We start from the raw sequence: 24,843 nt of genomic DNA on the forward strand, positions 1-24,843 counted from the left end.
GTATCTAATATATATTATAAAGAAGATAACTTAAATATTTTAAACTTATATGATTGTTCGTATAAACTGTTTTTCTATTTGATGTAACATATATATTTTTGATATGTAATATCTAAATTTAAGACTATAAAACTATCTCTAATATATATAGATATATATATATATGTGTGTGTGTATATATAGACATAACAGAAATGTTAAATTATGCTGATGTTTTCAAAAAGTTAAGTTTATCTTAAACATCTGTATAGAACATTTGTACGACTGAAAAATGTTTTTCTCTTTATATATTTCTCCATCTCTTTCTCATTTTCTGTTTATTATACTCTGTATATCTAATTCAATCTCTAATTCTGATCTAAAGTTCTGATCTAAACACTATGTAATTTCGCTATGAAATAAGGGAAGTAGGACAGGAAAATAGCACAGGTAGAACATTAGAAACGCACTCGATTAAGATCAACCGAACATTTTTTATTCGATCAATTTGTTATCTTACAAAAATAAAAATGAAAAGGAAAGCAAACGTGAATGCTTTGAGCAAACAAAAAAAAAGAAAAGAAAAAACTTTAAATCTCACAAACATAAAGCATACGTAAGAACGACCTTTCATGGATACACACAACACATTATATATTATAATATAGGAATAACATTTTCGTGAAATGTCTATCTATCTCTTTACTTCTTCTTCTCCTCCTTCTTCTCCGCAACCTTCTCTTGAATCGCCGGTTTGCCGGTATGCTCGATCTTGATCAAACGCTCGTTCTTCGTCTCCGGCTTAGCCTTCCTGGGCGCGAGGATGGTCAGCACCCCGTCCGAGGATAAGCTCGATGACACCTGGTCGACGTCGCATTGTTCAGGTATCAAGTACTTGCGTACAAACTGCCGGGAGATCCAACCGTGCTCGTCCTGCTTCTCCTCGTGCTTGGCCTCGACTACTACGCATTTGTTCACAACCTTGACATTGATTTCTTCCGGCTTGAACTGCTGCACGTCCAGAATTACCTGGAACTTGTCCTTGTCCGCTTTCACGGTGGACGTGCCGGCTTCGTTGGAAGTGCGCAGCAACTCGTTCCAGGGTCGATAGTATATCAAAGGTGATGGTCTTAGACGCCTGTCACGTTGCTGCGCGAAACGTTCCAAAACGTTCGGATTCGTCAGCTGATCCGGGCGGATACCCAGACCGAAGTTTTGATCGAAGACCCGATGAGGATATTCCAGGTCCTCCCACCAGTCAGAGAACAGCAGCGGTACCAGGGACATGCTGAAGCTTTTTGCTTTTCCTCTTGATCGAAATGAAAAGTCTCGAGCGAATTTGACAGATGAGCTTCGTCTAGAAGTTTCGATTTGCTTTCTGTCTCGCACAACTCGCACTGAACTTGCGATCGTTTTCTGTCAACTGTTGCCAACGCCGGCGCGCGCCGGGTCTTTATAGCGAGCGAGGTCGTGTGTGGCTGCGCATCATCAATAGAACGATGCCGTTGCCGCGCCGAGCAAACTCGAGAACGTTCGCGAGCAGATGTTCGAGAACGAGCTTGTAATTTCCAGATTACGTATATACGGTTACATTTCTGCCAGATACCGGATTTTGTTCGCATTGATTCTCGTTGAGGTTTTCTTTCCGAAAATACCTGTATACGTATTATTAAATGGAATTGAGAGCGATATAAAATCTCGTTGTTCAAATTTCGATGTGTTGGCACACGTTTGAAATTATATTAGTCTTTATAAGCGTTATTTATGACAAGACGTTTCCACGTTTTCGACTTTTATGGCACTAGGTTGATCAAAAAACCTGTTTTTTTTTTATTTCGACTTGAAAGTCATGGTGAAAGTATATATGAATTTTTTGATCGATCAATATATATACTTATTTCACATTAAATATAAAATGAATTAAATAAAAAATGAATTAAATAAAAAATGAAAATAATTAAACATTAGAAAAAAATTTATTTTATACGAAACAGACACATTAAAATTAACTAATAATGGAAAAAAGCTGTTATTAGCTATTGAATTCATTAATATTAATTTATAACAAAAATTTAATCCAAACACACAAAAGGTCACAAAGAAAAGTTAAAAAATTATATAAAATAATATAAAAAATTATGAAAAATAATATATAAAAAATTCTTTTACTACATGTATGTACATACATATGTTATATAATCATGTGCACTCAATTAATTATTTAATATCGAACAACATATATGTACACATATTATAAAAATTATATATTACAAATAATACATACACATAGACATATTACATAATTTTATTTTTATCAAATATATATATTATATAATCCTATGGTGGATAGATCTTTTATTTTTAAATTATTTAATAGTGCTAGAAATTATTAAAAGCGAATGAATATCAAGCAAGTCAATGTTGTAAGAATCGATTGATGTTATGAATTATATGATGTTATATGACATTATTACTTTTTCGAGAAGTATGCAATAATTCTGTTTCTTTTTATATGCAATGTAATGATAATGATTTTGTTTACGTTTACGCAAGCATGTAGTTAACTGCATGCGGCAAGCATATATACAAATACACAATATAACACAATTCTAATAAATTTCTGAAAACTTGAAAGACTATAATATTTTTGCTCGCTGTGCTTTTGCAGTATTTTTAAATATTTCTTTTTTTACGTTCTTTTTTAACAACTAACGTGATTTACGCGCATTATTATTATTATTAATACATATACTTAATCATTTTAATTATTAATTTAATTTGTAATTAATATAACATCATCATTTTTAATTTTTATTTATATAATTTAAATTATGTAAATAATTTAATTATTTATTTAATTGTATTTATATTACAATTTGTTATATATTATAATTATATATAGTTAATTATATACAATAATGAATAGCATCATCAAATTATCATGTAAAAAATGATTTATAATTTTAAAATGTTTATAAAAAATATTTTATCTAAAAACGAATAATTATCAATATATTCGCATCGCGATATTTGTGAATTTAATTAATGATGCAAATAAAGGGCCGAAAATATCCCCATCAGCTTTAATGAAATATAGAGTCACAATCGCGGAGATAAGTAAAATTTTATAGAAAAATATATATGTATTAATAATTAATTTGTTTAGCTCTTATTTCATGCTCTTATAATATCGTTTTCAGATATGAATTGATAAAACGCACAATTAAGATATACATTATACAACATGACATAATATGATCCGAGACGAAATATTCTTTTATAATGTATAATCGTATTCATTCATATTAAAAGTATAATGACTAACAATACATTTATGCTTATGGAAGTATATGTGTATGTACATATATGTATATATGAAGAATGTCTTATTATGTGCATGTGTATATGTATGCGTGCGTGTGTGTGTGTGTCGTTGTTATATAATAGTGAATCAAATTAAAATGATTATTTACTTCGTAGAAGTGTCGTGTTAATAATAGTTAGAATTTTTCTAATTCAAGACTGCTATGATATCTATGTAAGAGACGTACTGTTTTCTTATAATAACGTATTATACATCTGCAAAAGTGAAGAATGATAAGTCATACTTATAAATAGCTGTGCATTTGTAAATATTTTTTTCTATATATGTATTTATATCTAAAAACACCCACATGACACATACATATATATTAAGCCTAATTAAAATATATTACACTAAACATTGATAAATATCATGGATTAAATAAATTTTTATCTCATTTTCTATACATCGCAAAATTTAGAAATTTCATCAAAAAATTTCTTTCATCATATTTTCGTTTTCTTTCAATTTTTTTTCTATAACTTCCTTTTAATCTCAAGTTTTTAATAATTATAATAAATTAAATATCTACATATTCGAGATTTATTACGCGAACATATCTTGCGAATTAATGAAATTTTTACGCGATAATTAACAATGACGTACTTACGTCGCAGGCAAGTCTAATTTGATATCGACAAGGTAATATTTATAGAACTTACTTATGGAATCAAGAGACCTGCACATTACGTTATTTGTATCTAAGTATTCTTCTTCTTTTATGCCTAATATAAGATCAATTCTTTTTGATATTTGTAAACACTGACAGAGTCTCAATGTATTAGCTATGCGACGTGCTATACGATGTGTAATAATTTTTACATATATCAATGCTACGTTAGAGTACCTTGTTTTAAAACCGTCATATTATACATATATATATAACAACTTTTTAGTTTATTCCTTTTAATAATTTATATGTATTTAATTATATAATACATTTATATATAATTATATATAACACATTTATGTATATCTATATAATACTCTATAATACGAGATATATTTATATTTAACAGCAATTTATATTTAATAATAAAAATAAAAAATATATTTAAAATAAGAGATTCAAATATAGGCATATTTTTTAATTAAACAAACTGTATAGAGTTGAAAAGAAACATTATTAAAATTATTAAAACAGTCAATATGTCTTTATTACATTTTGTGAGAGTATATGATCCATCGATATTGTATATAACATTTTTTTAGAATCTATGCGCCATAAAATTTGATGTATTAGTATAATTTGTTTAAACATATTAAAAAGATGCAATTGCACAAATAGTGCTACATTTATATAAAGATAAAATTATCAAGAAAATAATAAATTAATAAAAACAATTTTGTGTCATAGTTGCAGGTTCACTTGCATATACAGACAACCTGTTATTACGAAATATATATTCCTTTTAGTCAGTTTTGTAATTCTCTTCTCTGTACTTTTGATAAAATTCCGTGTCTATTTCATAAGTATTAACACAATAATTAATTAACAACTACTGCATAAATAGAAGATTATAATTTGAAATACGACTATATATACATATTCTCTAACAATAAGCATGTTATTTTGAAACTTAATTATATTTTATAAATTATCATGATATAATTCTATAAAAAATTATGAAAGAATGAACAAAATAAAATAACAAGAAAATACACAATTAAAGATATTTTTTAATTATTTATTTATTTATTTAATTATTTACAAAAATTTTTATTATTATACGATATATTATTATTTATAAGAGAAGATAATAATATATTTATAATATATTTTTATTATTACAGTTATCCATCTCAATACCATTTAAAAAATCAACTTAAATGTTAAAATTAAAACTTAAATTGATACAAGAAATGACTGAAAAAATTTTATAATGTTATTTTTATAATTTTATATTGTTACAGCTTTGTTAGTTAATTAAAGGCTTTTTTTACGCGAAAAGAATATCTTATGGGCCTATATACACGATCCACTTATTATTTAAAACTAGTAAAATAATAATATTCATCTCTCTTGTAGAAAAAACTTTAAAAATACGTTTGATTTATTCTTTACAATGTTAGATATTAAAAAAGAAAGAAAAGTAAAAAAGATAAGAGAGAGAGAGTAAAAAGATAAAAATTTTTAAATGACAGCTTAAAATTTACTTTTTACAACTCATCCTTGTTATTTATAATCGCCAACCAGTCCTCCTTGATCAAATCCGCGCCTTTTTCGCCTATCATTATTATAGGTGCATTTGTGTTTCCGCTGGTAATTCTCGGCATGACGGATCCATCAATCACCCTCAATCCCTGTATACCGTGGACCTTCAATCGTGGGCTCACGACGGTTGTGGGATCATCTTGAGGACCCATCTTGGTCGTTCCAACAGGATGATAAATCGTAAATGACAAATGTCGCAGATTACACTTCCAATATTCCTCGGAATCAGGTTCGGTATGACGGCAATCCGCGATATTTAGATTATGCAATTTTACTCCTCGCCGTTTAAACGTCTCGGTGTTAACCATCTTCTTCACGAAGTCCAAAGCCTTTAACATCGTTTCCACGTCGTCTTGTACGGAATAATAATTGGCGAAGATTCTAACTGGATCCGCCGGATTTGTGCTACGTAGCCGCAATTCACCTACGCTTTTCGGCTTTAGCAAAGTAGATATAATACTGAATAGCGTCTCCTCTGTTACAATTTTCGCTACCTCTTGGCTTATTTCTTCACTAAAGTATAGCTGCATTAGTGAAGAGAACGTTTTATCCACCTGCCATTGTGGAAAATGCAAATGATGAAACTGAATGTCTGGATATTTGGAGTCCGGGTCATGTACGTTGATGAATCCATGAAGATCTTGGGCTGCGCTACTTGTGAAGGGACCTTGATTGTACATTAAGTACTGGTAAGCCTCGTCCAATAAATATGCGGGCGATGGAGGTATTGCGCTGTGATTTTTGAAAGACAAGAATAAGCTCCATCTAAGGTGATCCTGAAGATTCTTGCCGACAGGCAAATCAACTACACTAGGTATTCCCATTTCGCGTAAATGCTGCTTGGGTCCTATGCCGGAAAGCATAAGGAGATGGGGACTGCCGATGGATCCGGCCGACAGAATCACCTCCTTCGAGGCTTTAACGTCTATCGTCCTTCCGTCCTTCAAAGTCACGCGTACGCCGACAGCTCGATTACCATCGAGGAGAATAGCGTCGGCTCGAGTAGATTTCATTACATAGAGATTGCTTCTATCTTTTATCGGCGACAGGAAGGCTTTTGAAGTACTTATTCTGCGACCTTTATCCACGGTGCCCTGGCATATGCCGTATCCGATAAACTTTTCGCCGTTATTAATATTCTCTAAAATAGGCAGGTTCATCTCGCGAGCGGCGTCTAGAATCAGTTCAAAAAAATCCGGACTGCTGTAATTGAAATTCCTGATATTTAACGGCCCCCCGTGACCACAATATTTGCTTCTCCATTCGTCGCTATGTCCATGACCACAAGATTGCGATTTCTTGAAGTATGGCAGGACTTTATCATAGCTCCACCCTTCATTTCCCAATCGAGACCATTCGTTGTAGTCCTCCTCGTTACCCAAAATATAAATCATGGCATTTAGAGTTGAACTGCCGCCGAGAGCCTTACCCTTTGCCCATTTGCACAATTTATTTTTGCTACCGTGACAGGCAAATTTTTCGGGTTCAAGATCGTACGAATAATCTACCGGCGAGTTTATTTGCATTAAAAAGGTCGCAGGAGGCTCGCTAAATATCGAAGGATTATCGCCAGCTTCTATCAACAGTACTTTCCAGTCTTCTATTTCGGTCAAACGATTGGCCACAACAGATCCGGCGCTTCCACTGCCCACAATTATGAAGTCAAATTCTATATTGGAATTCACAATTTCTTCTGAGCGGTCTGAGGGATAAATATCACTGGCCAAGCCACATTGCGCAGCTAAAAGTGTTTGTATCAGATATGTGAAGATATTAGCGGGAGATGAGCCACTGGTTGCAGCTGCGCAATTAGCAGCCAAGCACGCTTCCATGGTTTCAAGAGCACGTACAAAGCAACTCCTGCGGAAAAAAAAATTGTTTAATATTTTCTCACTAGAATAACGCAAACAAATGTGCATAGAATGCAAGTGTAGAAGAATGCAAAGATAAATTAAATATGTATCTAATAATCTAATAACGCTATCTAATAACAATGTCCTTTTGCCTTTCTGGCGCATTTCATGATTTAGCGAGTTATGTAATTTAACTCTTATTGTAGAAAAAAAAACTATTTTTTTATAGTACATTTCTAAAATACTTTTCAGTATTAATAGTTTCCATAAATGATAAGAATAAACAATTTTTGATATACCTATTTATATATAATATATTATCCATTATAATTTTTCAAAGACCATTGCTTGAAACCTAGGTCAATGATTTTTTTAAGAATAAAGATTTTTAAGAATAAGAAACTTTTTATTTAAAAAAAAAACATAGTATTTTATTTTTTAGAATAAAAATTTCCAGAACAAAAAATACAGGATTTGTTTTCCATATATTGCCCAATATATTTCCATTTTGTTAATAATTCGAAACTATTCAGCCGCAGCGAATTTTTTCTTTGTTTTCTTACCTATTATGTTCTTAAATATCAAATATCTTGAAAAAACAATTGTTTATAAAAACATTATTCTATATTATGATTCCAAAATTATCAACATCTTTCTCCTTAATTTATTAGCATTTATTAGTATAAATTTTTAGAAATATTAATTTGAGTATAATTTCGTATTTCGACACGAAAGTCTATTTAATTTTGTAATGATAGTTATGTATATGAGTTTATTATTAGATACTAAACATACATATGTAATCTTTACATAATATCATACGCAATGCTGTGAGTATATTATCATATAAAATTATCTTATCAATGTCGTCTTATCGCTTTCTAATAATAATGTCTTTTTGCCTTTCTGACGCATTTCAGATTCAGCGAGTTGTACTTTACTCTTATCGTAGAAAAACTAATTTTTTTATAGTACATTCCTAAAATACTTTTCAGTATTATTATTTTCAATAAATGTAAGGATAAGCATTATTTGATATATTTGATATATATTATCTATAACATCATAATTTTTCAAAGATCATCGCTTGAAACTTAGGTCAATGATTTTTTTGAGGTCATGGTCATGTTAAGATTAAAGAAAAAATTATCTAAGCATGTGTCCAATTAAAATAAATAATTACAAATTTCTTAATTTTATATATTTGAGTAAAAAAATAAAAATGGAAAATTATAAATTAAGATTGAATTAAAATAATAATCTTAAAATTGACTGATAAATTTAGAAGTCTCATTAGCAGTTCAAAATTATTTTCAAAATATGCTCTTAACTCTTAAGTTTAATCATTTTATAATCCATATATCTATTATTTTTCTAATTAAAATATTTTATATATAATATATCTTAATATCTTTTTGAAGAAATATGTTATTTAACTTGTATAAATATAGAGATAGAAATATTTAACTTCTCGTTATCGCACTAATCTTAGGAGATTGTAAAAAATAACGATGTATAAATGTCTCTCGATATATAATTAAATTGATAGAGTGCTATTTTTGCATTCTTTTCGTAAACTATACAAATAATTAAAGAAATTAATCTAACAATTGTTTTGTTTGTGCAAAAGAAATTATCTTCTCATTATTTATGTCATCGATTGATTTGACATCTTGTATAGTGATAAAGATATCTCATGTTCGAAAATAAAATTTCGAAACATTGATTCTTAATTATACTCGCTTTAAAGTGTTCATTATATATATTTATCAATACAAAACATTCTCAATTGATTATTAAAGCTAATGAGAGAATTTTTTACTTTTAAATATATAATATTTAAGACTACTTTTCTTTTTTGTTATAAAAAAATTTCTAATTCATGGTTTTTCGAAATTCTGTTTAACGCGTCTTGCAATTTAAAGCTACATAGAAAGATAGATAAAGCTACATAGAGAGATAGATAAAGAATAGTAAAAGTATAGATAGTGGGGATATAAAAGGATAACTTTTCCTACATCTAAGAGTCACATCAAGAGTTCACGGAAATCTAGTTTTTTTATCGCTACGGGTGATTTCGTAATACGCATGTATGTATATTGGTCTATATACGATCGCTCACACACATTTTACCATGGTGTTATTTTAAAAATATATTCTGTTTTCTCTGTATGGAATAGCATTATGTATGTACATATATTTATATGAACTAAAATCACACCAAGAGTTGTATTGTGTAAAATAACTATGGAATATTTTAAATATAAGGATAAATTATTTAGAAAAAAGAGAGAATAGAAGCAATATTCAGATAATATTTTACGCGTGCATAACATATATTTTTTAAAAATATATTATATATTTTTAAGATATTACTTTATTTTACAATTTCTTCTCTTTTAAGTTTTTACTCGTATTCGATTACTTAATGATTGCTTTTCCATTTAGAAATTGTTATCATATTCATTAAAAATATTGTTGGTTTAATTAAACAAAAATTAAAAACAGTAAAAAATAAACACATTTATTATTGATTATTTTTGCGATGTGTAACAAAAAATTTTTAAATATTTAAAAGTGTGAATGGCTAAAAATTAATTTTATTTTTGATGTGCATGTTATTTGAATGCGATATTATTCTTCTTCTTTATATTATTCTTCTGAATATATGTGTGATATATTTAAAGTATTAAAGCTATAAATCGCTAAATATTAATTTTATTCATGTTTTTAATATGCAATACAACTACATTTTTATATTATATCTAATATATTATTCTATTACATATATAATGTTTTTACTTATTACTTAATTTCTGAATCTTTATTGAATTTTATTATTCATATAAGATTGTGTCTACTTCTTTTGAGGCTCTAAACGCAATATATTTCAGAGCCGCATGTATAAATTTAATATGTATATATATATATATATATATATATATATATATATATATATATTAAAATCCATCAATCTGAAAAATGTATTATAATTTTTTAAATTTCTGGATAAGATTTAAATTTATGTGACTTTTAATTGACATAAGATACTGCTTTAAGTAAATAGTCTTCGATGCCTATCAATGCAAAAATTATTCTAATTAAAATTATTATTATACTAATTATATAAGTTTATGTGCTAAAATGTACACATGTACATACAATTCGGACCTTGAAAATTGTACTTTAACCCAAATTACATATTTATGATAATAAAATCAATTATTAATTATTAATAAAATCAATTATTCGCTTTAGATAAGCTTTTATATCACTATATAGAAAAATATCTTTAAAAATACACTTTTCAATGTTATACAAAGTAAACACATTTTATTATTTTATATATGTTTTATATATAGTTTATATATAATTTAATTATTTATAATTTAAAAACACTTTCTTGATATTTCTTTTTCTCTTTTTGTCCTTCCATCTTTTTTTATTATCTTACATATAATATATTTTTCTTTCTTTTTAAACTTATTCATTTAGACTTTGATCGTTGACATTGAAAACAAGTTTTTTCTTATATTTATTTGTTCTTATAATATTTCTCAAAGACGTTATTACATGTCATAAATAAATTAATTTTATGTAAATCTAGTTGGATATTACGCGCAATGTAAATAATAAAAAATTATTCTTAATAATAGAGATATTAAATAACAGAAAATATAAATAATTATATATTTATTTTTTGAGAAATGTAACTGTGATCAGACATATAAATTCGATTATTCTAATACACATTTAAAAATTTGCAAATAAATAACAATAAATTTAATTTTATTATGTCATAACTGTGCGTAATGTACCTATTATCTATTTAACTTATATAAGCCAATTAAATGACTATATTTAATTAGAAACTTTTAGTATGGAAAACAACTTACCGATGAATACTTCAGGTTCCAACGACAGCTTGACTCGAACTGAAGGATCTGCAATTCAAACAGGCTGTGTCTCCCCTTCCAGATGGTTACGGCTATTACCGGTTAACGCTCGTGTACGTTTGCCAGTCATGTTTTTGTACTTTATCTTATCTAGATATTTGTAAATTTCTTTTTAGTAATCATTTCTCTTATTAATATAAAAACATAAATATCGTATAAACTAGTTCATAGAATAGTGTATAATTCACAATTTTTATTTTAAATAAGTTACAAAGTAATATATAAAATAATCGTAACTTGCAGTGTGTTATAATTGATATTTCTTAAAAAATAATAAAACATACATAGTTAAGAATATATCAGAAAATATTAACAGTTGTCTGAATTTTTTGCAAATGCAATAAATAGAGATTACAATATCAGCTGTTTAATAATAGAGATGATATCAAGTACTTGCTAAGTTATTTATCAATTTAATCTTTAGACTGTCGGGAAAGCCACTTTTATAGCTCTGAACAAATCTCGAAATTCTGCACAATGTGTATGTTACTTATATAGATAAATTTTTGGGGAAAAAAACCACTATTTTAATGAAAAAATGCCGGCAGTCTAAGGATTAATCGATATTAAGCAATTTCTTAAGTATATAAAACACATTTTATATAACCAAATGGTGCAAATATAATTGATACGTTATGAAATTTTATAAATCTGAAATATTATTACGTTTTATGGCGCAATGTGCAATTATTTCGAACTTCAAGGTTTCGAACTTTGGATTGTATACAATTTGCGTTTTAATGATGTCTGTTTAAGTACAATGTTTGCTTTCTCATCATCATTTTTTATTATATACAATACTTCGTATTAATAATAACGATTATATATGCTTTTATATAACTTAATAACTAAACACTAGAGTTTAAAACTTATATTGCTATTAAAACTGATTGAAGGTAAAAAGTACTTCAATTATATGGTTAGAGCTTATTTAACTGCCATGAAAGCTTTCTTAATGCAAATCGTTTTTTAACAATGCTTACATAGTCATTGTCCTTAATAAAAAAACTGCATAATCTATCAAAATAACGACTTTTGCAAATCTTACATTATAAAATATGATTGGTTTATTTTTTTCAGAAAAAAAGGAAAAAAGCATAAGAAAATTCCAAGCATGGCAATCATCAAAGTTTGCTTTGGCTCTATAAATTCCTTCTTCTTATTTTCTATAATCATCCAATCGTCTTTGATAAAATCCGCGGTTTCTTTCTTTAGTGGTGCATTTGTGTATACGCTGATGATTGTTGGCATGATGAATACATCAATGTCTCTCAACCCCTATACTTCGTGAACTTTCAATCGAGGTCGACAACCGTCCTTGACCCCATTTCACATACGAAGCAATTTAATCTTATCAAAGAAAATCATTTGTAATAATTTTTTAATAGTATTTTTAATACTATCTAATAAGCTATGTATATAAACAATATTATGTTTTATTTATTATTGGTTAAATTTCTGTTTTTAATTATTCTTATCAACGATAAAATAATATAATCATACATATATTATTCTCTCTGCTTTTCTGAAATGCGTATTTTTTGTAATAAAATGCAATTTGTGGGTCATTTAAATTTGGGATGATTTAAGTAAGCGCCTAGAATTACTATATATATATATATATATATATATATATATATATATATATATATATACATATTTTTCTGTTTTTAGAGCATTTTTTTTACTTTTTGGAGCATATTTTAAGTGCTTAAAACAAGTTTTTTACAGCATATTTTTAGTTGCCCTAATAATGAGCCTTTTGTATATTATCATATATATGCAAAAGAAACAAATATGCATGTTCGATCAGAAAATTGCATCGTAGAGGGTTTTATATTTACATTGATATATAGTTATTTTTTCTTGCATACGCATTAGTATATACATATGAGAATAAAAGTATTTAAATATAAATATAGAAATGTCATGTAAATTATACACGTTGCAGACTAACAATGAAAAATAATATTATATGGAAAATATAATATAATATAAGTAATAAATATATAAATATAATAAAATAAATAATATATTGGAAATAAATCTTTTTTTTTTTAACTAACATATGTCCTTTAACACTAAATAAAGAAGTGATTTCGATAATAAAGTTTGTCAAATTAAAAAAATTTCTCTATATTTTCTTTATTTTGCGACTATTTTTTTCATTCTATTCATTTCTCATTCAGATTATCTTTCTTTTAAATATATCGTTAATTTCTTTTGTTGTGATTATTTCCATCTACATGACTAAAGATGACCAAAATTTTGGTTATCTACGTTTGGCTCAACCTTCGAGAACACGGATTGTAATTTTATTACATATATTTACATATTCCTATATATAATATATACATATGTACTAACAAACGTGGCTTCTAGCCGGCGTATATATAGAGCTGCGCATGCAGTCGAGAAACGTTTCGATCTTTCGAGACGAGGACGAGCGAAGTTTCTCGTACATTCGAACGAAGGAATAATCGAGAACATATAAATTTTCGAATTTTTTTACACTGAATGAACGTACGAGTCTTATATTAGATAGAATAAGAAAAAATAAATACTTAAATTTAATTTCTCGCATAAATCTAGTAAAAATTAATTATAAATATTTATTGGACATAAATATTATTTGTGGTCCGATTTCGTTAAGGCAGTTCGATTCCGAGATTCCGAGAGATTAAGAATTTTAAATAATTTATTTTAAATTAATACGTAAAAATATACACGATAAATATTAATATCGCGTCCCTTTGAATATAAATATCGTGAGTTTCGAAACGGAATCATTAAATGCTGATTAGTACTGTGATTGCTACATAATTATAATTATATTACGATATGACATTATTGTCATCAAGAATCATTTGTATCTCATCATATCCAAGTTACAATTTCAGATTATCGAAAATAAATGAACGAGTGAGTGTGTAATAATAATATCGGGAGTGTCGAGAAAAATATCCGACCGTGATATTATATATATATGTATAGTACATAGTATATAGATAACTGTATATCGGGTCGATAGTGCGAACACGTAAAATAAACTTTGTGTATCGGGAGTTTCGAGAGAATCGAGAAAATGTCGGGAGTGCCGAGAAAAATTTAGCGATCGTTGTTTACATATACTCTATGTGATATATTGGACATGTTTTTTCGATTAATGCATTTACAAAATATTTCAATTTTGCTTATATAATTCTATTATATATGTACGTATTTTACATAACTTCAAACTAATCTGCGTCAATTAAAAGCTTTCTTTTTAAATTTTAATAATTTCTAGTTATTACACTCCCTTGCATTTATAGTAAAAAAAAATTATATTTACAATCTTTATACGGAAAAAATAAGAGAAATGAAAGAAGTACAGAAGGTATATTTATATAAAATTACAGCCTCCTGTCTTAGACAATTCTTTAAAGGAGACAGTAATTCATTAAATAACTTTTTGCATGTTTAATTCTAAATTGTCAAATGTTTAAACTAAAGAATGTGACAAATATCTGATATAGTTAACTTGGTTAGTTAAATTTGCTTGTAAGTTTTGATCAATGTCTGATCAAGCTACGCAGTAGCGTTGCCAAGTACATATAATAATTCTTACCAGTTTGCCAACAATTTTGCCTATTTACAGGGCGCCATCAAATTCACGTCAAATGAGGTCAAATAAAATTTTTGATTAAGATATTTCAGGAAAGCTGTACCTACTAAAAATCTAACGGCACTTTTATTATATATGTATAATATGAATACAAGTTTTCGACCAGTTTGAATATTAGTAAGATAATTATGCAGTCAATCCTGAGAAATGATATAATATCGTATCAGAATTGTGTTCATTTTCATTCTCATATAATTTTTATCTTTTGATAGCAGCATTGAGGGATAGATTTACAGATTCTGCGAACGTATCGTAAGAAGATAAATAAGTTTACTATTTTTAAAACATAAAATGTATTATCTATTATCGATGATAAATCTAACAATTTTTACACAGCTAGAGATAAATAAAATATTATATTATACAATAATTTGATATTTTATAATTGTAATTTATAATTATAAATAATACATCATCCGTTTTTTATTATTTGAACATGTTTCTACTTGAACATTTTGTAAAATTACGAAAGAAGATTGTATACGCATTATTTTACATTAAATTTCATTGAAAAAAAATATACTAATTACTGATCTATCAATAGTTTTATAATTTAATCATAAAAATGTTTATAATTATATTGATTATGAGAAAAAAGTTTAAAAAGTAACATTCAAAGATAAAAACTCGTAATTTACACATGCACACACACGAACTCAACGTGTTAAAAAGAATCTATCGAGAAACATTGATTCGGTTAATGTATCTAAATCATTGAGAAGTAATATGGGACATTGATGGCTGTTAGTCACCAGTCGAGAATCGCGTGAAAGTCGATCAAGTACAACATCTACAAGAGGAGAAAAAGTTATCATGTTAAGAGCGTTCAAAATATTATGTGTTTTATTAAAAGTGTTAATGCTAACAAGAACAGCCATCACTTCCTCTTCGAAGGATCAGGATGATCCTATAGCTCAGGTCAGTCTCCAGAAAAAATATTTTTATGTATTCTAATCTAAACCTCAAGCAGCTTTTTTAAATTTCACGCAGATTTTTTCACGAAAACAATTGAATGTTATATATTACAGATAATAATATAATATTACAGATTATTTCTTTTAATTAAAACTGTATAATACGTAACTAAAGTTTTGATGATATAAAAATATAAATCTTAAACCTTGTTTAAAAATATAAAGTTTGTAAATTTTATGTTACACACTTAAAAATTGATATTATATACAAAATTAAACTTAATCGTGACGATATATTAAAACTTAAACGTAAAACGTATTGTTATATAACGTGTTCATGTTTTTATATATGTATAAGAATAAGTATTTTTAATTTTTAATTATTTTGTTGATTCCGTTTTTTTTTGCTACATTAATAAACACATATGTGATACTTTTGCTTATAAGATTTTTCTGTAATTTATACATTTATTTTCCTAAATATTTTATATTTATTAATTTTTCTATAAAACTTTACAGTAAATTCTTTTCTATTTAACGAAATCAATATATAGAAAATCTGAAATTTTGAGTAAAAATAAGTTGCATATGTAATAAAATGACTAAATGTCAAAGTAGAAAGTTGGTATAATAAACTTCGGTAATAAATTGCTCTCAATCAATTAGTCTCAAGGTCAATAATATGTACAACGAATTGTGCGAATTGATATGCTATTTATCACTCAATGTATATGTCATTCAATGTCATTAACGTATGTATATATTTTCATTGGGATATAAGTCGAAATGGTATCATGATCTTCAGAATTCATTTGTGTTTAAACTTATAACAATACTAAAAGAATTTCAACAAGATTTTTAAATACAGGAATTCATATAATTTTGTAATTATATATTTCTCGCTGCATATGTTAATATAATAGTAACAAAACATTATATATAATTGTATAGTATATTGTTAGCGAGTTATTAATTTTTAAAATTAATTTCTGATTTTTCCATTAAAAATAATAATGGATGGATCGATGTAAGTAAGTGAAGCAAAACAATTTGTGATTTTAGCTGAATTATTTACAAATTTAACATGATCCATTTCTAATAAAACTGAACATTGATTTGAAACGTTAAGACATATACACATATATCATATAAATTATCGCGCATATTTATCAATTCTGCTATTTGGAACTTTGTTTTGATTACTTCATGACTTATATTCATCAGCGCTCATCTGCGAAATAAGTTTCAATTTAATCGTACACGTACGTATTGTTCATCAAGCGATTCAATGGAATAGTAGACTCTTATAAGTTATATAATGTATATTTATTAACAGGATATATCATCCTTCAAGATCATCGATACTCGCGTCTACTTGACTATGTTACCAAACAACGAATCTGTTCAGTATCATTTTGAAAGTGTAACTGTGAGAGATGAAGTCGGTAAGAGTTGATTTGCAGACATATGTATGTTTACAATCCTTAATAAGTTGTAAGAAATTGTATATGTAAAACGTTATCAAAATAAAATCAAATTACATACACAGAAAATTATGAGAATAATTTAACTTTTTAAATTCAAAAAAATTAAAATTAACTGTAAAGAATTATCTCTCAATAAAAATAAATATATATTATTATAAATTTCATGTCGAGGAGGGGAGAGAGAGAGAGAAAAGAGAGAGAGAGAGAGAGAGAGAGAGAGAGAGAGAGAGAGAGAGAGAGAGGGCTGCGAAATAGTTTAAGATAAAATCAATTTCATTAATTTGTTAGCTAAGCAATCGTAAATATTATATTTTTAAATTCTTAATCAATAATAGAACATTTTGAGCAGTAATAATAAACACTTTAAAAAACTGTTGAAAAATTTCTATTTATTATAAAACATTTGTTTTTGCTCAAAGTCATTGAAAATTTTCTATTTTATTATAAAATATTTTTTTTCTTTTTTTTTTACTCAATAATAGTAATTATATTTTTAACTCACACACAAAAACACAAAGATATTATTTTATATTATTTAATTATTCTAAAAATCAATACTAGAGTTACATTTATTTTGTCATACTTTGTATTTTATATTTATTTATATTTTACTTCTTTTTTATTTAGAAATGTCTGTGATCTGAACTTACTTATTATACACTATTTTTGTTTTATCAATAATTCACAAATTTGTCTTATTTTATCTTTCAATTACTGAAATTAGAATTCCTAGATATAATTATATACATATATGTATCAATATGTACAATTTTGACATTTTTAGAAACATTTATACGAATGCATACATTACTTGATCTTTATATATAATTATGTATAATTTTGAAAGCAGTCCAGGAAGGAACTACACTATCTCCAGACAGTGTTCCAAGCAAACCAACATTTCCCAGGGCATTTGTGGAATTTAACGATAGACTAAACAGGAATAACAGTTTTGTGATATTCAGGTAAATATAATAAGTACTTAGCTGGCATTCTTTCATTCTTTTAAGTTAAATATACATATGTAACGATACATATAAAAGCTTTAAAAACCTGTTAGAAATTTGCAACAATAAAAAGATGTCTCTTTTTTTTTCTTTACAGATGGAATGAACCGAAATTTACAAATGGAGTGATACAAAATTACAGAGTCCAGTATTGGTTCATCGAGAACGAGAAGAGAATTCAAACCAGTGTAGATATTATTCCAACTAAGATATTGCAACATAACGTGTACAATTTAAAATCTAACACAATGTACTATTTCCAAGTACGAGCGCATAATGAAGTTGATGCTGGCCCTTACACGAAGTTCATCAACGTGTCGACCACGCATGAGAATCCGATACCTCTACTACTCGTCAGCTCGTGGGTTAATATGCATGTATTAGATATTGACTTACAGATCGGATTTGATAAATACATTTATGGACACACTATCGACCAACGCGAAATTGCTTATTCAGCATTGGAACATAAGATTTATGGGATTACTACAAGGCAGGAGCTAGTAATATGCAACTTTAATCCAAACGCAATAGAAATAGAGCCTTCTTGCAAAAAAAAAATAGTCAACCTCAGCAATACTGCGCACAATCTTTGCATCGATTGGGTAGCAAGAAATCTTTATTGGATTGAACAATATAAAAACAAGAGCTACAACATTGTGAAGTTAGACTTGACATTATTGGAAATGGGCATATTCAAATACGATAATATTGTAAAAATAAATGGGCTTGGCACATTTTTAAATGTACTGCCATCTATAGGGTATATATAATTTAGTACATTTTAAAAAATTATTAATTTTGTCTCTTTTCATTAAAACTTTGTGTTATTTATAATTTTTCAGTAATTTTTTAAATATATAGATATTTTATTAAAACTTATAAGGAATCATAAACAGACATAGAGTTGTAAAAAATTTAAACAATCACATATTAGTTTCTGGCATATATAGTTACAATAATGTTTTATAAGTAGAAAATAATATCCATATTTTGCAGCTATATTTACTGGACGGAATTGAATTCGAATAATCAATATATAATAATGCAATCGGATTTCGATGGGAAAAACATAACTCCTTTTTTGAAAAATGAAGACGATGTATGTTTCTGCCCATACAAACTAATAGAAGTAGACTCCTTCATACAGATTGACAACACAAATATTGACAACCCGATAATGTACTGGACATCGAAAGATTGTTTAATAGCAGCTGACATTCATGGTTGTAGATGCAACCTGATTTTAAGCGCTGGAAACAATCAAACACTTTTCTATTACTTAACGATTGACAAAACAAATATTTACATGTATAGCTTATACGAAAATCTAATCTATATTTTAAATAAAAAGTATGCTTTTCTCGAAAGCAAAGAAAACGCATTTGAACATGTCCAAAAAGTAAATGTTTCTTTATTTATTGACACAAGGCTAATCGCAGAGAAAGCACATCAATTTCTTCATTATAAGAGCTTTTATCAACTCTTAGCTCTTGATGAATCTTTACAACCATATCCCTCGACGAGATGTCTGACACCTAACATAAAAGATTATCGTGTTGAAGAAGTGTTGGTAACCGCGAATAGTATCATCGTGAACCTTCCGGAGGCGATTCCCAATGACGAATGCGAAAAATACAACTTAGCTGCCTCTGTATACACAATCTCAGTGAGCTATTTGACATGTTTGGACAATGACCTTAACAAATTCGAAGAATTCCACATGCAAACGTCCAAACGGCAATACGAAATCCAAAATTTAACGCAGTTCACAGAATACACGGTAAACCTGGCACTATACAATTTCTATTCCTACAAGTTATCCATGAGTATACACTTCGGCACCGATGTGAAACTGACAACTACCGGAAAGCTCAACGCGCCGGAAGATGTGACGGTACAAGCTCTAACGCCTACTTTGGCGGTAATCTATTGGATGCCACCAAAGAAATTAAATTGCGTGGCAGTGAACTACGAGGTGCATTGGATGTCAGAACATTTTCAAAATAACACGCGAAAAATAATTTATCAACATGACAAACAACTTGTCAATCAACCCGAACGTACGGTAGGTGGCAAGTTTTCCACAATAATCCGATCGTTACTGCCAGGAAAGAAATATTTGATAAACGTGCGTGTGTATCCAATCAACTTCAGCAACTTCTCTACTGATAGTTTGAACAAAAGCATTTACATGTACTCGGAACCGAATAATTTAAATTTGATCGGAGTCAGTACAAACGCTATAAAGATCTCGTGGATTCCTACCGTCAAACTGACGATCCGTTACATACTGGAATACAAAAATGATGCGATGCAGAAGTGGCAAATCGCGAATAACATTGAGATGAATAATGGCAAAGTAATATATTATATAGACAATTTACTATCGCGAACTTTATACAAATTCCGTTTGATCCTGAGATACCCTGAGTACATGGAAGACTTTATATGGCCACTTGATGAAAGATTTACTTTTGAAACGCTTGGTAAGCAAATATAAAAACATTGTAATATTATATGTTTATTTTGAGAATGTTTTAATATTTTTTAAAATTAGAAATTGAATAATGAAGTTTTAAGTAAAAGTATTAAAATAATATTTTTAAAAATTTTAATTGTACTCTTGTATAACAAAGGTGATGTTCCGAGCGCTCCTGGGATACCTACGGTAACGAGACTTCCAAATTCTATGTATCAATTAAACTGGGAACCAGCACAAGCTAAGGATTCACAAGTGACTTTGTATCGACTAGAGGGTTTAATCATCGAAGATAATTACACAAAAAACAATCAGACCGATAAAAACAAACATTGGAATTTATATTATAACGGAACAAATAATTACTGGATAATTACGAAAGATATGAATCAGAAATATCAATTTCGCGTGCAGGCTGAAAACGCTTATGGCTGTGGAATATGGAGTAAATCAATCATTAATTTAACAAAATCTATCGAAGTATCAGCTATGCAATATCTACCATATCTATACAATTACGTACCATTAATATTAAGCCTTGTCTTTACCTTTGTAATCTGTTATGTTTACTACTTTTATTGTTGTAAGTATATTTAATATAAATTTCAAATTTTTATTATACATTATTTTAAATTTTGTATACAATATACATATATATAGTTTACTTGTTGAAAATAATATAAATTTTGCAATGCATAGTATTAGATAAATGTATTATGTTTTTTTTATTTAACAGCATACCAACACCGTAAAGAGGATAACGAAATAGTTGTGTCTCCAATAATGACCGCTCTCGAATTAGCAACTTTAAACGAAATTCCTTCTCTGGACAACGTTCAACTTAATGCGCTATACGCTTTAAGATTGCAATACAATCCAGACGAATTTGCCAAACTTATAATCAAAGAACAGCAAATTACTCTAGCAAACCTTCTAGGTAGCGGCGCATTCGGACAGGTGAAAACTAATTTCTTATTATTTACACATATACTCGAAAACTTTCCTTAATTTTTTAATCAAAATATTTTGAGATAAAGACACATTTTTTAATAAAAAATAATTGCAAAAATTCAAACTTTTTATAAGAAGTTAAATAATATAAACATTTTTAGCACGCATTTTATCAATTTGTGTTAATTATAAAATATTTTGCAGGTATTTCAAGGAACCGTCGAGAACTTAGAGGAATCAGGCACAACGTCTGTCGCCATAAAAATGCTAGGAAAAAATGCTTCCTCGCAAGAAAAAAAGGAATTTTTGCAAGAGGGCAAGCTTATGAGCCACTTTCGTCACAAAAATGTACTGAGATTATTAGGCATCTGTTTGGACGCGGATTCACCAATGATTATAATGGAATTAATGGAAGCTGGTGACTTACTGAAATATTTGAGAGAGAGCCGAACATTGCTATCATCAGATTCGCATGCTCTGCGTCTGCAAGACTTGCTTGCCATGTGCGAAGATGTTGCTCGAGGTTGTTCCTACTTAGAAAAACTGCACTTTGTGCATAGAGATCTTGCGTGTCGAAATTGCTTAATATCGGCGAGAAATCGTGAAAACCGAATTGTGAAAATCGGCGATTTTGGATTAGCTAGAGATATTTACAAGGATGACTATTACCGCATGGTAAATGTTATAATTTGAAAGAGATAAAGCTTTCTTTTTTATTTTTGCATTGTAATAATATTTATTACATCTCTATAGCTAGTTGGAATGTAATAAAAAATTATTTTTATCTGTATGAATAGAAGAAAGATAGATGAATTAACTTTATCTGCACATAACGTTTGCTTCAAAAATAAATAATAATTTCGTTAAAAGAATTAATTGCTCTATAACTGTGTTTTAGAAAGAAGAAGGCCCTCTCCCTGTTCGCTGGATGGCACCGGAATCTTTGATGGACGGAATATTTACTTCGCAAAGCGATGTTTGGGCATTCGGAGTACTAATGTGGGAAATTACATCATTTGGTCAGCGGCCCTATGCTGACAAACATAATTTAGAAGTAATACAGTATGTGTCTGCGGGTGGCAAGCTGTTGAAACCTCTCAACTGTCCACCAACGTTGTTCCAGTTGATGTTACATTGTTGGAATACGAAGAACGATAGACCAAACTTTATACATTGTCTTGAAAATATCATAACATTGAGAGACAACATAGAAGACGCGATACTAATTGTGAATTAGGTGGATACTATCAGACAGAGGTGAATAGATCGTAATTCTTTTCATATGTCATGTATATCATATACAGAAATAATTAATTATGTACAGATCTATACATACACATACACAATATACATATAATATACATATATCTCGTCGGCGATTATTCGAACAGCAACTATTTCTTCAAGTGATCTTCGTGGGATCAGAGATATATATAATATACCAGGTGTCCCATTTTAAAGGACCCACTCAAATATTTCATTGTCAGAAACACTGCGTTAAATCGAAAAATGTTTCCTACAAAAGTTTGTAGGGTTTCGAGGGGGACATAACATAGTAATATTCATATGACCTTGGGCGGCGTCTCCAAGGTCAAATGAAGGTGAGAATGAATTTTGAATAAAAGAAAAAATATTAGGAAAATTAAAAAATGCTTCAGATAAAAGTTGTTCAAATTAATTAGTAGAAAAAGATGTTATAATAAAAAATATGGGTTCCATTCAAAACATTCATTCCTTCAACCTTCATTTGACCTTGGAGGCGCCGCCCAAGGTCATATGAATATTTTACTATGTTATGTCCCCCTCGAAACCCTACAACTTTTGTAGGAAACATTTTTCGATTTAACGCAGTGTTTCTGAGATATTTGTGTGGGTCCTTTAATGGATGTCATGTTCAGTGTGGGTAGATATTAGGAATAATAGAAATAATTATTTTAAAATAATAACATCGAAAAGACTGATGCTCTGATATACAAATATAAATTCGGGTTTGTATATCAGAGTCTTTTCGATTTTATTATATTTTAAAATAATTCCTACAGCACACACAGATCCGAAAGACGTTCAAGGGACATCCAGAAGACATCCAGAGGATGTTGGGATGTCCTCTGAACGTCTTTCGGATATGTGTGCTGTTAAAGTATATTGTGCGCTACGTTTAAATATTAAGTATTTTTACTCACCGAAAGTAAATGTTGATGTATTAGGATGCAGAGAACTAAATAGATTACACTATCAGCATGAATATTTATTATTAGTATAACGAAGATTACAAACGAAAATATTGCACGAGAGCGCGCACCAAAAACAATCAGTACAGTAGAGACAAGACAAAAGTGTCATACAGTGTCGCTAACCCAAAGAAAAATAAATTACTACAACGATACCAACTTAAGGCAAACAAACAGTGAGTCTAATAACTGAAAGTTAAAAAAAAACTAAATTATAACATTTGACAGCTTTACTTCAACAACAAAGTTTACTTTTATGATGAGAAATATGTAAATAAATCTTTAAAGTTTACCTTCCTAAGGTAAAATGTGTCTCGCACATTTTGTCGATTACCAAACGACCTGAATATATTTTAGTTCTTGATGTCTCTCACAGGGCGCAGTCCCATGGTGCGGAACATGCGGAATGCGGAATTGGCGGAACGAAAGTTCGTCCAATCACAGACATTCCGTCAATTGCATTCCGCTGAAATGCATTTTCCTATGTCCCATGGAGCGGAAAACGCGGAAGCGCAATTGGCGCTGGCCAATCACAAGATTCTTTCTCATAGATTCTTTTGTTGTCTCTATCGGAACAGTGTATATTATTGGCTCACGCAGATTACGCTTCCGCATTTTCCGCTCCATGGGACATAGGAAACCAAATTTATGCGGATCGGATTCACATATACATGCATACATCCGTCAAAATTCATGAATTCCATAGCCTTTCGAAACTGATAATAATTGTTAATTGC

General features: G+C 28.6%; 2 protein-coding genes and 1 pseudogene across 4 annotated transcripts; 1 reads left to right on the top strand and 2 right to left on the bottom strand.

The window, feature by feature from the left end:
- Window positions 1-453: 453 nt before the first annotated feature.
- On the bottom strand, window positions 454-1,421 carry LOC145941554 (protein lethal(2)essential for life pseudogene; annotated as a pseudogene).
- A 3,594-nt stretch (window positions 1,422-5,015) lies between these two features.
- Window positions 5,016-24,169, bottom strand: LOC145941580 (glucose dehydrogenase [FAD, quinone]-like). The gene is made up of 3 exons (XM_083047736.1): window positions 24,059-24,169; window positions 11,308-11,457; window positions 5,016-7,418 (listed from the first exon to the last, which is right to left on the bottom strand). The coding sequence occupies exon 3, from the start codon at window positions 7,388-7,390 to the stop codon at window positions 5,504-5,506; it is 1,887 nt and encodes a 628-aa protein (XP_082903862.1). The 5' UTR covers window positions 7,391-7,418; window positions 11,308-11,457; window positions 24,059-24,169; the 3' UTR covers window positions 5,016-5,503.
- On the top strand, window positions 15,658-24,064 carry LOC145941560 (proto-oncogene tyrosine-protein kinase ROS-like). 3 transcript variants are annotated; one of them, XM_083047723.1, is made up of 10 exons: window positions 15,658-15,952; window positions 17,285-17,393; window positions 18,283-18,400; window positions 18,540-19,205; window positions 19,442-20,931; window positions 21,082-21,507; window positions 21,661-21,881; window positions 22,080-22,550; window positions 22,774-22,929; window positions 22,999-24,064. In XM_083047723.1, exons 1-10 carry the CDS (start codon window positions 15,848-15,850, stop codon window positions 23,110-23,112), a joined length of 3,876 nt encoding a protein of 1,291 aa, XP_082903849.1. In that variant the 5' UTR covers window positions 15,658-15,847; the 3' UTR covers window positions 23,113-24,064. The 3 variants fall into 3 exon arrangements, with proteins under 3 accessions (XP_082903849.1, XP_082903835.1, XP_082903842.1); XM_083047709.1 differs by having other exon boundaries at window positions 22,774-24,064; XM_083047716.1 differs by having other exon boundaries at window positions 18,286-18,400; window positions 22,774-24,064.
- Window positions 24,170-24,843: the final 674 nt, after the last annotated feature.

The sequence above is a fragment of the Prenolepis imparis genome, unplaced genomic scaffold, assembly GCF_030444845.1.
Source record: "Prenolepis imparis isolate NDT839.2.m4 unplaced genomic scaffold, iyPreImpa1.0 SCAF_1, whole genome shotgun sequence".
Taxonomy (NCBI): Eukaryota; Metazoa; Arthropoda; class Insecta; order Hymenoptera; family Formicidae; genus Prenolepis; species Prenolepis imparis.